General features: G+C 35.9%; 1 protein-coding gene across 2 annotated transcripts in view; it reads right to left on the bottom strand.

Moving 5' to 3' along the window:
- Positions 1-3,865: 3,865 nt before the first annotated feature.
- LOC144964696 (uncharacterized) overlaps positions 3,866-17,500 on the bottom strand; it is a 34,419-nt gene continuing 20,784 nt past the window's right edge. For both annotated transcript variants that reach the window (XM_078899223.1, XM_078899224.1), the window contains exons 4-6: positions 12,989-13,098; positions 12,273-12,404; positions 3,866-6,794 (exon numbers count right to left, since the gene is read on the bottom strand). In XM_078899223.1, the coding sequence (XP_078755349.1) occupies positions 6,441-6,794; positions 12,273-12,404; positions 12,989-13,098 (596 nt within the window). In that variant the 3' untranslated portion in view covers positions 3,866-6,440. The remainder of the gene's footprint in view (positions 6,795-12,272; positions 12,405-12,988; positions 13,099-17,500) is intronic.

Genomic DNA, 17,500 nt, shown 5'->3' with positions numbered 1-17,500 from the left:
GAGTCTATCACGAGAAGAAACCGAGATAACCCTGGAGTCAGCCGCAGTACAGCATCACAAAGTGAGTAATAGGCTATAAGTTTCTTGCTCAATAATAAACGTGATAGTGACAGCAGTGGCGCTCAACCCCAGGACCCTCGTATGGGAATGCAGAGCCTTATCCACTCGGTCATCTCGCTTTCATTTAACAGAATCACAGTTGTTTAGTTTTCTGAAATTCAAAGTATCTAATTCTAATTGCCTCTGCTTTCTGATCATTTTGAGATTTCAATTTTCCTAAGGCTGCAAATTGAGTGCATTCATTTTCCTCTCCGGTCCGTCTTGTCCTCCATTTAGAAATTTACTCCCAGTCAGTCTCTTGTATTACCATAGCAAAGTGAGTGTAACTCACACGTTTTTAGTTGTTGAAGCGACCGAACGCGAACGTTTTATCTCTAGAGCGATGACTGACATTGAAGAAATGCAATCTTGAATAGCTCATCTCCGACTGCATCCCTTACGGGCAACGACTATACGAAAGCTCCAGACTAAGCCAAGTTATCTAATTCAAGACAAGTCAAGAAATTCAAGAGTAAGGGGCAACATGGAAATATTATGGGTATAGAAAATCATACCACGACCTATCCAGGTATAAGTTTAGCATAGTGTCTTTTCCGTGAAGCCAGATACTGCTGGTCACATTCTAAATAGACTGATTTATTTCTAAGTGCATTCTTCCAGATCTTATACCACAAGGCTTCGCGTGGATTTGTTGTGTTGTCGTATGACATTCAGTTACTGACCTATCTGATTCGAGTTCCAGTCCCGCCCAAAGCGGCGTAATGCTGGGTCCTTCGAGAAAGTTATTTTCTTACATTCTATAAAATGAAAGTGTAAAATGCATACCTGGTCGTTAACAGCGTTGTCTTTGCCGAGAAAAAAATGAAACAGCGTTCTTTAGGCGTCACGTCCTAAATTATTTATTGTTGTTGCTGGCTTTGGACCTGTTGTAAAGCGCTTTGATTCAAGGTTCCCATTAGTGACTTTGCAGTATATGGTGGTCCTTCAGAGCCATAAGTTTATCTCTGGTTTCCATTGCTGAGTGGACAATAGTTTCACTCTCAGTCAAGGATTCAAGCCAGGGCCATGGCAACCCCCCCCCCCCCCCCCCCCCCCCCCCCGCCCCCCCCAAAAAAAAGCCAAGAATCTCATTCCGAACCAAAATAAAGAACCAAAGAATATTTAAATCCAAGCGAATGAAAAAACGACGATTTCTCTTTTTAACCGACTGCGCATGTGCGGGGACGCTTTCTCTCGGACAAGGCCATATGAATATTCATTGGGTCTATAAAATTAGATAGAGGGGGAAAGAAGACACAGTAAAGGTGACCTTTCTGACTAATACCATGGGTGAGCTTAAGTCCCGCGATCTAAGGGAAATCCAAACTGTTAAAGTAATCGCCCCGTATACATGCAGTCATACAAAATAAGAATAAACATATTGTGAAATATTTCATATATTCTTTTATTGTTCAATGTAACAAAGATCTGAATTGTCAAAAATTCGTCATAAATAAACATTGACTAGTTTGAATGAAGTTACAAAACTGTAAAGGCAATGAGGTGATAGAGTTGTGAGTTGTCGTGAACACGACGGGAAGAGGAAATGAGAATGGTGAAAGAAAATGGCATTTAAAAGTTGTTGTTGTTGTTGACGATGATGATGATGATGATGATGATGATGATGATGATGATGATAAGTTGGAAAACGATCAATGAGATGCCGGATATTATATTGACAGCAACAAGGCTAGGCACTTGTTTTAAGACGTCATTGCGTCATTGCAAGTTTTGACAGTAAATAAATTAATGATTAAATTAACTTAATACTTCAGGTTATTCCATTTCTCCACCCACACAAACACCCAACAGGGCGAATACACTGGATTAATGCATTTTTTACCAAATTTATTTTTGCCAGAAAACTTAACCGTAATATCGATTGATAAAGATGACCTCCGACTTATCCAAAAAAACTCAAACCTTGTTTAATTTTACTTTAAAAATAATTGATTAACGTCTCAGGTTTGAGACTTTTTCACAAGTTGGGTTTCATCAAAATCGATTGAATTTTGAAGTTAACATTTTCTGGCCAAAACGTAAAAAATATGATGTTTTTCTTTTTATCAATGTACAGCACAATTGGTTGATATTCCTACATACATTTTAGTGATAAGGTATGAGGATATCCTCATAAAGACATTCTGTAGCAGTTAACAACGGGCCCTTTATCCCTTTTGTTTGTACCAGCCAATCAAAAAGCAGTAAAGTTTAACATATAATACATTTACTGATTGATTAGGTAAAAACGATATTCACGTGTTCCTACTATACTGCCGTGTTTTATTTTCAATAACACAGTAGGCCTATGTGCTATTTGATTAACACTGCATAGACTGTGTTTTTAAAAACAACACGCAGCATGTATCATTAATGTCTCACACTAACACCCACCATACAAATCGGCAAAACCAAACACTTACAATAAATATCCAACACACACACGCACACACACAAACACCCCCCCCCCCCCCCCCGCCCACACACACATACACAAACATACATACATACATGCACATACAGATACATCAAAACCAATTGACTTCACTCCATGATCAACGTTATGTATGTACAAAAATTCTTATTTAAAAGTAAATCACCGAAACGTTCGAGTAAAAAAATAAAAAGGAAAATAAAATAAAATCATTTAACGTTGAAAAAAATGGATTCAATGCAGCGGATGCAATTAAGAAAAAAAAAGACCCCAAAATATACAACTATGAACATTTCGAGGCAAAGCTCCTCTTTTTCGAATAACAAAACACCATTCAGAAATGATCTACTGTTTCTTTACAGTACCCGTACGCACTGCATTTTAAACTTAAGCCAAGTGTTTACTTTGTCATCTGAAGAACAGTTTTGAACACGAAACGTTCATTGTTATGTCGTCTTGTGTGTGTGGGTTTTTTTTTTTTTTCTTTCTTACAGCTAATATACCAACCACTGTTAATCATTAGATGGCCAAATGGCCGGGTAGATATGGCATTCCGTTGATCATGTGATATTAACGAGATACTCCTTACGTTTTGGGTTGCGAAAGGTGTCGAGTGTTAGTAAAGTAATACAGAACATGTGTCAAGGTCTATCTAATGACCAACTATCATGGTATGATTGATATAATATTAATATAATGGGTTGCAAGTCCGGGAGAAGCGACGTTTAGCAACATGATCAACTCGCTGGTCATATCACATGACACGTAAATAAATTGGCGACAAACTCTCACCGGATCACGTCGTCTTACGTCGCGTTGATCAGCATTGCTAAAGGTCGCTAAAATTGCGTCGTCTTCACAGTAACTTTCTATTATTCTAAGGCATACAAATAAACAATTAAAAATTCAATCTATATGAACAGATGGTGAAAAATCACCTTTTAAAAAACATTTACCTCGGGATGAAAAAAAAAAACTCCATTAAATGTAAATGTATAAGAATATTCATGAATTTAATTTATATGAATATATCACAATATTCATCTATCTCTCCATAATATTTAATTTTCAGCATTGAGTTGAACCCAGTACAGTAATATGTCATACCAGTTTTTTTTTTCAATCCATGCGTCAAACATAACAAGACTTTACCTCCACTATAAATGGCTTTTTTTTTAATACGTGATCGATTGTCTCAACACAGTATTACGTTGAGATTAACCCAATGCTTTAAACTGAATTTTAAGCTAATATCATAAAATAAGACTTACAATAAATGCTATTCCCGAGGAGATTTAAGTTTTGTTTCTTAAATTTCAAAATATTGAAATGTTCTCTAAGTCTGATAATTTTGAATTTAAACAAGTTTCTTTTCTCATCTACTACTAGATTGAAGCTATGAGTCATATATTAAGTGTTAGTTGAAATAAGGTGGATAAACAACAGTTGTGAGTTAAGAAAGTTCTACCATTCTTTTAAAAATAAAACATTAAACAATTTTGCCCAGAAAACTCGGTCTTCAAATATCGATTTATTAAAATGACCATCATCTTGTCAAAAACTCTCAAACCTGCAACTTCAGTAAAGTCCCAGGTTTGAGCGTTTTTTTTTGTTTTGTTTTGTTTTGTTTTTTTTTTTTTGGGGGGGGGGGGGGGGGGGGGGGGGGGGGGTTGGCAAGATGGTGGTCATTTAAATCAATTGATATTTTAAGGATAAGTTTTCTGGCTAAATTCTTAAATACTTGTTTTGTTGTCTGTTTTTATTTCAGAGTACGGCATATTATGGCCTGAACGCCAAACTGGCAATCGTGAGTACAATATTAAACTGTGAGATTACTTTGGTCATCTGGGTCAATATTGACCATACAAACGCACACACACACACACACACACACAAACATATATACACACAATCAAAGCGCACAAATTACCCTTACTGTAAGTGAAATCTCACTTATGCTTTATGTTTAAAGCATTGATTTCATAAATTCGTAAAATAATTTTTTTTGGGGGAAAAATAATTTTAGAACAAAATTAAAAAGTTGGCTGATATAAATAAATTACCCGACTCGGTCAAATAGACCCACTATATCCAAGTTACCCAACTTATGGTTCAGATAATCGTATAGATTAGTCGATAGTGACCAATCAATCTGTTCGTACATCATTGCTGATAATGAATGTATTTCAAACAACTCATTATCAGTATTACAACATATCAAAATTAACACAAAAAATCAAGCACAGATCGGCAATACAATCACAAAAGCTTAAGTAGGCAAGGGGAAGAAATTCCATCAGAGTGAGCATTTGTTTTTGTTTGTTTTCATTATAAATATTAATCATTGAAGAGCAGACACTGACTGGCTCACGATAAAACTCTGAATATGTTTGCATAATATGTAGAGTGGTTTTCCAAAACTCCCTAACTCCGTTTTTTTCCATATTGAGATAGTGAGGATTATTTTCCCTAAAATTTCTCATTTAATTTGGTCTATTATTTTATCATATTTAAGATCCAAATTCACACAAACCTAAGGAAATTCGTGTGCCCATCATTGATGCTTGAAATAAATTTACAATTCAATTTATCTCAGGGATGGAAAATTTCAAAACGTAGAAAAATCGACTTTACGAGATTTGTCGATCAAAAAAAAAAAAAAAAGCTAGAAAAATACAAGAAACAAATCATCATATTCCCTTGATAATTCTTCTCTGAATAGATAAACCTTTTCAGGTATTTAAGTGTTGAGTAGATTGTTTACAGCAGAGATATCACACTATAAAACGCACCTCTTTAAAATGTCTGTTTGTATGTAATAGATACAATGTTTCGTCCCACCCTTATTTGGACGGTTTTAAGTAAACATGACAATGAAAAATACTACTATAAGTGCAAACTAAGAAAAGTGTTGCATTGCATCACATATGGCGATGCTTCCTCTATTAGCATTACATAATCACTTCTTATCATATCTTATATTTTAAAATTGTGACCCACCCTCTCAAAATGGTACTTTGTTGGGATTAACTTGAGATTTTTTAAAAAGTCCTTCAGAGCCATTGGGCGTGAAACGGACATTAGCAATTGCTTGCTATCCTTTGGATAGGAAGCTAGTCTATCGCAAAGTACTTTCCACAAGATCTAACAGACCCAGCTACCCAATCACTGTTTGAGATGTTGAAAATGAAATATGTAGTCCAAAATAAGACATAATTTAAGTTTTATGTATTTACTCTTCATTGAAGGGAATGAATAAATATCGGTTTTTAAACTGCAAAACATTGACATCTCTAATTTAATTTCTTGTTATTTCGAATTCAATTTATTCTAAATTATTGTTTTAGTGCATGTTTCACTCCAACATCATACCCGTTTGAGTCAGTAGGTCACATTTTGTAGTTTTTGGGTGTACAGGATTTCCTCGTGTTTATTTTACCACTTCAAGTCTTATCAAGGATCCATGGTATACAATAAATATTTACTTTAATAATTCTTATAAAGAGAAAATAAAAGGCACTGACTCTTATCAAAAGCAACACTCAATACTTTTTTTTTCCAAAAACGAATATCATAATATTAATATGTTTAGTCTGAACTCGGAAGGCTCTGCAGGAGAACCGTTGTGAGAGCCATGCAAACAATTCGAAAACATTTCAAACATGACTTGGTTCCAGTGTTTTTGCATTGTCTTTGGAATATCCCTCTTTTATCACAGCAGCGAAGAGTTCAGGCTGTTAACGGCTTGTTTGACGATGCAAATGATCAATTTGTTTCGTACTAAGAACAACGTAGAATCTCCTCCAAAAGGCCATATCGGTATTTCAGTAGGGACATAAGGTATATTGAAATTTTTAACTGAACACATTATAATCAAGTCATTATCACCATTTGGCAGAAGAGCGATTCACATCACAGAGCAACTTTTCGCCGCCTCCTTTCGTAACTGAACTTTTGCCTCAGCCATTCCGGTGAATCTTTTCCGACGAATGAATGACCTCTGACGTCTGAAGTTTGGACTTTCCGCCCCAACCGTGCTTCCATTACTACTGCTGTTGCTGCTGGCGGTGGTAGCGCGACTGGCCGTGCTTCCGTTGCTGGTCGTAGTCGTGGTGCCGCTGCTGCAAGTGGTGGAGCCGTTCTTGGATCCTGCAGAAGAGAGGGCGGCCACTTCCATGACGTCATTGACACTTCTTTGGGAGGACCTGGACGAGGTCTCTGAGTAGACCAGAGCTTTGATTTGTTTAGCAATTTTTAAACCCTGAGGATGAAGAAAAAAAAGGATACGTTAAACCTGGAATATATGGCGAGAAATCAACTCGAGTCAGGAGTAATGAATATTGTAAAACTTTAGGATTATACGGTTAAAAAAACCCCTGGATAATCGCTACACATAAACGTGTGGTGGCCGAGGAAATCCTTCAACACGAGTCAAATGACATTCTGACTAAATATTTCAATTTAAGTATTATTTCATGATCATGTAGCAATTTATTCCATATACATATTACATCTGTTTTTATTTAGGAGAAAATGATATCCGACCAAATTTTATCAATTGTTTTTTTTTTCCTGTTTGTTTTGTTGTTTCGTTGGATTGTTTTTTGCAGGCAGTCTATCTTAAAGTGAACCGCCGTACATCTTCTTGATGCGCGGCCATTTAATATTATGAATATAAAAATAGTTTTTTTTTTCATGTTTATCTTCGGACTGAGTCCCAGGGACGACAAGACGAGATATTGACAACAACCATCCAACCCAATTGGAGAGTCTCTTTAGCTGTTGATCAAGTTTGCTGACTCAACCAGATAAGAATTATTGTGTGCATACAACGATTGAATCTTTTAAAATATAAAATAAAAACGCCACCAACTTGCAGCCTGATAATAATAATAATAATAATAATAATAATAATAATAATAATAATAATAATAATAATAATAATAATAATAATATAATAATAATAATAATAATAATAATAATAATAATAATAATAATAATAATAACATTGCTAATGTTCTCAATTGTTCAACCGAATCGCAGACATAACAGTACCGCAAACTAAGAAAACATCGTTTTAAAATTTTGACAGAATTTTTTTTTTTTTTTATTTTTATTTTTTTTTACAGTAAAATCATGCAAATCTCAATTGATTAAAACGGCCTTCAACTTCTCAAAAAATTTTAAGTTGAACACTTCAACGACGTAGAAACCGCAACTTAAGAAGTTTTGACCATCAATATTTCAAGTTAAAGTTTTTAAAAGGTGCTTTGTCAGTGTACAACAGTTAACCAGTTAATTTCCGTAATCTGGAAAGACACATATTTTAAAATTTGACCAGAAAACTCACTACAAATATAATACCGATTGATTTAATTGACCCTCATCTCCGTAAAAACTCTCAAACCTGGGACCAAGCGAGGTCTTCCTTAATTCTCAGATTTTAGAGTTTTTGCCAAGAAGAGGGCCATTTAAACCGATCGATATTTGAAGGACGAGTTGTCTAGCCAAATTTTTAAATACGTGTCTTTCTAGAGCATCACAATTAACTGGTTAAAGACCCCCGTCAAGTCTTTCTTTCATGGATGTCGTCGCTTGCAGGCCTGATAATTATGTTTTGAAACATTCAAAACATGTTCCGCCCATTCATTCATTCATTCATTCATGCAATTATTCTGTCCCTCATTCACACATTGATTCATTCATTCATATTCATTCTTCATGATCCATTCCCACCCCCTCCAACACACACAAACACACACACACATATATATATACACACACACTCACACATACACACACACACACACTCACATACATACACACAGACATGCATCCATTCTGACGCTCCCAAACCACATTTTAAAACATTTTAACAAGAAAACTGTTATTGCTATTAGTAGTTGATCTATTCAAAGATAACCCTAAATTTGTCATGAAGAGTTTTCAAATAAAAAGTCGTGTTTGAGACGTCTGTAACAGGTTGGGGGACATCTTAATTTAACGAAGTATAAAGTAAAAGTTTTCTGGCTAAATCTCTATTTTTAAAAGAGTTTTTAGTCTCCGTACGGACTGTAATGCTAAAGTTGATTGATGTGATCATCTAATTTTACATTCAATACTGGTTGTTTTTCATCGACATCAGTTTTGTTATTTTCTTAAAGCAATTATTATGGCCTCGACAATGATTATGGCCACCACAATGTATTGTAATAAAACCAAGTGGCTTCCATGACGTACATTTGAAATATTGAATATAGGATGGGAGTATCAAGACATGAAAACCGGGAGAAGGTAAATAAACTGCTTTGAAGTCGTCGTTGTTGTCATCGTCATCATTACCATCATCATCATCATCATCATCATCATCAGCATCATCATCGTTATCATCATCATCATCATCATTACCATCATCATCATCATCATCGTTATCATCATCATCATCATCGTTATCATCATCATCATCATCATTTTAATCATATAAAATATTTAAATATCCCCCTTTCAACAAGGATCACCGTGTTACTGGGATCTCAATAATGTAAACATTGTTTGCACAGTGATATGGGGTACGTGTTTACTTTGAGGCCAGGAGAAAATCTGGAATATTCCTGAATAAACCCTAAACAAATAGGTGTCTTTTCTCGTGTGTGTGTGTGTGTGTGTGTGTGTGTATGTATGTATGTATGTATGTATGTATGTATGTATGTATGTATGTATGTGTGTATATATATATATATATATGTGTGTGTGTGTGTGTGTGTGTGTGTGTGTGTGTGAATGTGTGTATGCGTGTACGCGCGTATGTGTGTATTAGCTATTTTTAACACTGCGTGAAACTGCTGAATAATTAAAGTCTATTCTATAAAACATCTTTTCGAACAGCCTTCCTAATTCCTAATTTTTAGAACACTCCCTGAATCCCCGACAAAAATTGGCAGCTTATAGACAACTTATAATGAAAATTAAAAAATTATTTCTCTTGACTTGACAGGAAATAAAATGGGTGATAAACGCCTCAGATCATTTTGCATCATATGCTGAAACCCGCAATACAAACGTGCGTTTTTATATCGTTTTTTAAAACATGGATTATCTCAAATGAACAACTATGAAGTACTGGTCATTCATGGCTGGTCATTGTCGTACATCCACTTGTAACCACAATACAAGCTGTCCTGACAAGTGTTATGTCCGGTGTCTGGCCATTATCAGCAAGGTGTCTAACTGACCCATGTCAAGTCGTGGACAAACAAACCACCCGCTGGGTTAGCTCCCCTGGGCGATGGATGACCACCACTTGACCACTGGAGGGTGTCCGCCATACACTGGCTAAACTCATTTCTTCAATTTGGGAGAGAAAAACAACAACTGTTACGAGAGAGGTGCGCCTCTATCTGAAAGCAACAACTGATTTTCTCAGCCCACGCCTGTGTCAGATTAGCTTCAATGTGATAATGTAAAAAATGAGTATTTTTTCATAAGTAAATCCCTGGAAAATTGAGTGACAATCTTGTATATTTCTTTTCTCAAATTGAAATTTCATACGAACTTGACCACTGAGCTTTGTTGACATTTTATGCGCATCACTTTACTTCATATTTCGATATTAAAACGGCCCAAACTTGTCGAAAATTCTGGAATCTCAAACTCAGATTCACATGATTTGAACTCTCTGGATGAAGGCTTTTTGACATTCTGGTGGTTAACCTTAATCGATAGATGTTCGAAGTATAAGTTTTCTTGCCAAAGTGAAAAATGTGGTTTTGTCAATGTTTGGGAATGAAGGGTTTCCGCCATATTTATACTGCATACACAACAGTTACTGCCATACTCTGGAAAAACCCATATTTTAAAATTTAGCCAGAAAAGTCGTCCTTCAAATTATATCAAACGATTTAAATGACCCTCATCTTGGCAAAAAAAAAACTCGCAAACCTGGGATTTCGCAGAATTTTTTTGCCAAGATGAGGGTCAATTAAATCGATCGATATTTGAAGGATGAGTTTTCTGGCTAAATTTTAAAATATGGGTTTTTCCAGAGTAAGGCAGAACAGTGTTATCTGTCAACCCTTCGTCTACATATTACAACCATTTGGATAATATCCACTTGAAAGATAACACAAATGACCAACTCTGCCGAAAAAACGACAAAATACAAATTTCATAAAAGCTGTCCCTCCCTTATATCGATTGGATGAAATGACATTCACTTTTTTTTCCTCAAAAAGTCTTTAATATATTATGACCTACCGCCTAAAACGGTATCAGATTGGGGTTGGTTTCGTTGCTAGGAAATGAATTTATGACTAAAGGTGTGAAATTTGTATTACGCACATGTTTCATTTTAGACAATAGATAGATAGCCATTTTAAAGAATAAAAATAAAAATGTGTTATTTCTGGTCATATAAACTTTAAAATCACTTTTTATTTTGCATGTGATTCACTTTTATATAATACCGGTTTGACGTGGTGGGTCGCAATATCTCTAAAGAACTGATCATTCATGTCTCAGGTTTAAAATCGATAAAGGAAATAAAAGTCTTTCTGACTAAAAGTGGAGGAAGGTGTTTTGTCAGCGCATGGCGACAGTACAGGTTATTGTCACTTTGTTGTGATATCAAATCAAAAAGATGTGTACAAGAGTTACTTCCGGTTGGATTGGGATAAACAAATAGAGGTACAGTCGGTCTCCTGGTGGACATGATTTATTGTACATGATATTGGCTTTGTGCAAGAAGTGACAATCTACAACACAACCTTATCCTTTACAAAGCAAGAAGTGACAATCTACAACACAACCTTATCCTTTACAAAGCAAGAAGTGACAATCTACAACACAACCTTATCCTTTACAAAGCAAGAAGTGACAATCTACAACACAACCTTATCCTTTACAAAGCAAGAAGTGACAATCTACAACACAACCTTATCCTTTACAAAGCAAGAAGTGACAATCTACAACACAACCTTATCCTTTACAAAGCAAGAAGTGACAATCTACAACACAACCTTATCCTTTACAAAGCAAGAAGTGACAATCTACAACACAACCTGATCCTTTACAAAGCAAGAAGTGACAATCTACAACACAACCTTATCCTTTACAAAGCAAGAAGTGACAATCTACAACAAAACCTTATCCTTTACAAAGCAAGAAGTGACAATCTACAACACAACCTTATCCTTTACAAAGCAAGAAGTGACAATCTACAACACAACCTTATCCTTTACAAAGCAAGAAGTGACAATCTACAACACAACCTTATCCTTTACAAAGCAAGAAGTGACAATCTACAACACAACCTTATCCTTTACAAAGCAAGAAGTGACAATCTACAACACAACCTTATACTTTACAAAGCAAGAAGTGACAATCTACAACACAACCTTATCCTTTACAAAGCAAGAAGTGACAATCTACAACACAACCTTATCCTTTACAAAATAATGGGTAGTCTTCGTAAATTCATGGCCTGGCACTGATAAAAAAAAAAAGCTATAACACAAGGAGACTACTACCAAAAGAAAACGATATATGATTTGCATTCAATACAGCAATAGATGGAATCATTATTTGTTACCTTAAGCAATAGTAACGACAATTAACTTTCCACATTCTTTTGGTTTTCGTTGCCTTGTATTGTGACGTTATTGGGGAAGGGGGGGGGGGGGGGGGGGGGGGGGGGGGGAGGGGTATGAGTTAATGGAAAGTAAAAAAAAAGACGTTTGATTACCTGATCATATGTGACAAATGCAGGTTTGGCGGCACCGGCCGGCATTGCTTTGATCTCGTTACGCCTGTCTGACTTGCAGCCCACAAGCATGACCGGTTGATTCGGACAGTACTCTCGGATTTCAGGGTACCACTGGAGAAGTAAGGGACAAAATGCAGGTGTAAATATAGCAGGAGTTACAGGAATTATAAACACGTGTAAATAAATGGCATAGTAATATGAGCAAACATTTAAACAATATTGTATCACATATTATTAGAGGCTGTTTTTTTCTCCTTTCTATCCAATTAAGTTAACTCTTAAACCTATCGAACTAAAAAAAATATATTTACGTCATATATCAACAAACGGAGATGACCCCCCCCCCCCCCCCCCACCCCTCCTTTCCTGCCAACTTGTCCAAAAAGTCTTCAAAGAAGATTCCGTTTAAAATATATTTCACAAATTGAAGGTCATCGTAATCTATGGATATATGACGTAGACATTTTCCAGTCAAAATGAAATTCAGTTTATCGATTTTTATTAATAATTTTTTTTCCTGCCATAAAGAAAACCAACTCAATGATTGACGTAAGAAGAAAATCTATTTTCTGGCCAAATGGCAAGAAATCCAACTCAACGGTAGATATAGGAAGATAATTAATTCTGTCCAAATTGAAATTCAATTCAATAATCGATTTAAAAGCAATTCTTTGTAAATGTAGTGCAGGATTTACCTTCGACGTTACTTCGTCCATAGAGGATGGGTCATCAATTGCGAAGCAGATGATGACCAGATGAGCTTCTGTGTAGGACAAAGGTCTGACACGGTCATAGCCGGAGTCGCCTGTTGGGAAACAATAATGAACTGTTTGATTTGTTTAAAATAAGACAGAATCTAAGAAATTAATATTAGTAAAATATTATGTCGCAAAATGACTAAGGACTTTTTTTTTTCATTTTGGCCATGAAAATTTTATTTGGTTTATTGGACAACGACGACCCTCAACTTGACGAAAAGTCTTAAAACTTTAAAGTCAATTCGATCATTCTTAACGTCAAAGGTTTCTGATAATTTGACAAGTTGGGGTCTTCTTAATCAAACGATACGAACTGAAGTTAAAGGTTGCCTTTAAAAAAAATTAAAAAGTGGTCTGTCTTTATGCGTAGACTTCTTGATAAGATTGAAGGGTGTGGGGGTTGAGTTCGTTGTACATATTATGAATTTCTTGTTCTTGAAATCTAAATGTAAAAACTTCCAGGAGGTCCAGTTTTGAGAGTTTTTTGGGGTTTTTTTTTTTTTGTCACGATGAGGGTCATTTTAATCAATCGATATTAGAGGACGAGTTTTCTAACCAAAATATTTAAAATGTGGTGTTTGATTATAATTTTTTTCACAGTACGGCAGCGCATAGGAATCTGTCTGGTCTTGAACTTGACCCAAGAATCCATCTAATTTCTCCTTTATCGGAGATAACACCGTATTCCAAGGTTTTTCACATCATGAGACCCACATGTGCCAGGGAATTATTTTTGTCAGCTCAAAACGGCCATACATTGACAAAACACTTTTTTTTTCCTTCTAATTTTGGCCTAACAAAATAACAAACAAAAAAAAAAAAAACAAAACAAAAAAAACAAAACAACTTTGACTTCACAATTGATAAAAGTTGAAAAGTGTTTAAAATGCGACCTCATGAGAGAATCTTACTGACTGTTAGGATCTTATTGACTCTCTGAGGCTCCAAGCTTGACATTTTGACGACTTCGAGTCACTTTAATATACAATATTCAAGTAAATAAGGGACTTCCGAACAAAAATTAGAAATGGTGTTTAGTCACTGTAACAAGCAGAATACTCAAGTAATGTAATGTAAAAATAAGAAAATGAAACCAAAATAAATTATAGACGGCTAATGTAAAAAAAACAAACACGAAAAAGGCATAACAAAACATAATAACATAACATAACCAAAACAAAAACAAAACAAAAAAAAAATAATAAAAAAACCCCCAACAAAATATAGATAAGGGCAGATAAAGGCAGTTAGGGAGAAAACGGAGTGTTTAGTTTTCTGGAATCGGGATGTAATCTTGTATATCGCCTGACAAATAGCATTAAATAAATATAAATATTGTTATAAATGGAAAACGATAAGATTATGTAAATAATGCCAGGGGGTAATATGATCCGCAGGAGGCGTTTGTCATTAAAACACAACATTTGTTTTTTTTGTTTGGTTCTATTTATCTTTTTCTTTTGTTTCGCCTTATATTGCTAGCAAAGGAAGAAGGGCCGTGTGTGTTAAAAGGGAGAGAGAGAGAGAGGGAGAGAGAGAGAGAGAGAGAGAGAAAGAGAGAGAGAGAAAGAGAGAGAGAAAGAAAGAGAGAGAGAGAGAGAGAGAGGGAGTGGGGAGAGGGAGAAATAAATAAAAGTATAAAAGCAAGAGAGAGAGAGAGAGAGAGAGAGAGAGAGAGAGAGAGAGAGAGAGAGAGAGAGAGACATATTAATGGACCGATAGCTAGACAGTCACATATTATATAGGTGGGTAGGTAAGTAAGACCGAAAGAAAGAAGACAGATGCATATATATATATATATATATATATATATATATATAATATATATATATATATATATATATATATATATAGAGAGAGAGAGAGAGAGAGAGAGAGAGAGAGAGAGAGAGAGAGAGATAGATAGATAGATAGATAGATTGAGAGAGAGAGTGAGAGAGAGAGAGAGAGAGAGAGAGAGAGAGAGAGAGAGAGAGAGAGAGAGAGAGAGAGAGAGAGAGAGAGAGAGAGAGAGAGAGAGAGAGAGATGATACCAAGCAAACCCTTTTATGAGTCATTCGTACAGTCTTTCATCTTTAATTGAAGTGTTCAGATGGAAGGAAAGGCTTTGAAACAAAAACAAAAAACAGGAAAAGAGGGGGGGGGGGGGGGGGGGGGGGGGGGAAACCCCTCTGTGGCAGCTAAAAGGTGGGACAAGTTGAGCTCTTGATTAAAAGAATAGGGAAGTTCTTTGAACTTTTTACAGGATCTGAGAAACATCAAAGACATAAGTTAACAACTTTTAAAAAAGATAGGAACAGATTAATAAATAAATATGATCAATTATATAATTATAGGTCAAAACTATGTACTTCCCAACTTCAATGCGCTTCACAAGTTATATTTCATAACTACATTCTCTTTAGAGGCCATACGGAAGCTTATTTCCCATTTTATACAGTACATGTTGTCTGGCGGGCGTCTTTTTGAAACATACACTCCTACAACTTCCGTCAAGGGGTATCACCCATGGTGTTCCAAGTGAACATAATAATAATTAATGGTTAATAATCTAGTACAAGGAAAAAAATCAACCACGAGAATAAAGGAGAGGGACTACAATCATATCACTCAGGTCATAGCGGCAATGCCTTATTAGCCATTAAGTCATCTCGCCTTCAAAAGTAAATACGGTAGTGGAAGAATATTATAAGTTAACAAGGTTTCAACTTGACGTCTGGTAAATAAATTCCGTCTGGTAAATAAAATGGTAAATACAATGAACTGGGTGCAACCGGTACATTGTAATATTTCACACTCATCATTATGTTGAAGGTAGAAATGTCGTAAACCAACAAGACGCATTTTTTCTTACTTTAACCAGAAAACGTGTAGACCGTCCATGTACTTTCTATTATTATTACATCGATAGATCAACGACAGAGAGATAATGGAAAGGCGTCAGATGGGAACAATACATACAATGGACGTTTCGGGTACAAATCCTTCGTCAGCACAGCAATAAACAAATGAACGTGTTTTCCACGTTCATCTGTTTATCGTTGTGCTGACGAAGGGTTAGTATCCGAAACGTCCATTGTCTGTAGTATTCCCATCCATAGCCTATCCATTATCACTCTTGCGTTGGTATTTTCACGATCCCAGGCTTTAGGAACCCCCACCGCTCTCTACTTATCCGTAGATTAAGACGATATACAACAATACAAAATATCTTATATGAAACTTCAAAGACGTCCATATCCTCCTCTATTGAATAATCAGGATTCAAAGACTTTTAAACGAGTTACGGGCAATTTTTATCCTCCAATGAAAAAAATAACAACTTTAAACATTAAAGTAAAACACAAACACAGAAACACACACACACACACACACACACACACACACACACACACACACACACACACACACACACCAAACGTTCTGTCTAAAATAATAATATTCGTTTTAACGTTGTGCGTAGCAATGTTAGATTGCTGGATGGAGTACAGATTCTGTGGCATGGAGTGACTGACTGAACCAGAGCCTGATGGTTAATGGTACCAAGTCTCAGGGGAGGATCATTCATCACCTGTCTCTCAGGTACGTGAAGGAATCCGAATGTTATTATGCCATTAAACACACGGTCAGGGGAATTGATGACGGTGCGTTGCAAGTACTGTGCAGTCATGGTACTACTGCATGCAAAGATGAACCTAGAAACCTTTTTGACTATTTCATATATAAGGGAACAACACAAAACAAACAACGTTTCGGTCTTTGGCCTTCGTCAGAAGACAAAAAGCAAACACAAATATGTAGATTTACAAAATATCACATTTCGTCAAATGTGGAAACAATGTAAATGTAAGGGGGGGGGGGGGGGGGGGGGGGGCGTCGGGTGTGGATGCAAGAAGAGGCGCATGAAAAGGAAGGCGGGGAGAAAAAGAAATTAATTTTTAAAAAACGGGAGGGGGAGAGAGAGAGAGAGAGAGAGAGAGAGAGAGAGAGAGAGAGAGAGAGAGAGAGAGAGAGAGAGAGAGAGAGAGAGAGAGAGAGAGAGAGAGAGAGAGAGAGAGAGAGAGAGAGGGGGGGGGGGGAGGGAATGGAGAGAATATGTATGTGCTTGTGTATATATGTGTGTGTGTGTGTGTGTGTGTGTGTGTGTGTGCGTATGTGTGTGTAGAGTAAAAGTATGTAACTGCAAAAAAGTCTTTAAAATGGGGATGGGGGTGAGAGCGTAAGGATGAGAAACATGATAGGGTATAGAGAGAAGCCCGGATGAAAATAGCGAATTTTAAGTCGTAACAAATTTTGAGTTGGTTTGTATTATGTTCAAATACTCTTTAAGAACACATATAAAATCTCTATTTTATAAAATATTGCGGTGAATATTTTTGTTTATAACAACTACAGAAGATGTAAAACCGGAAAAGAACTAGATAAAAAAAAATAATTACTAGACATATA

This window comes from Berghia stephanieae, chromosome 2 (genome assembly GCF_034508935.2).
Source record: "Berghia stephanieae isolate SIO BIC M18660-M18661 chromosome 2, UCSD_Bste_1.3, whole genome shotgun sequence".
In the NCBI taxonomy this organism is placed as follows: domain Eukaryota; kingdom Metazoa; phylum Mollusca; class Gastropoda; order Nudibranchia; family Aeolidiidae; genus Berghia; species Berghia stephanieae.
This window is presented reverse-complemented; position numbering and strand designations above follow the sequence as displayed.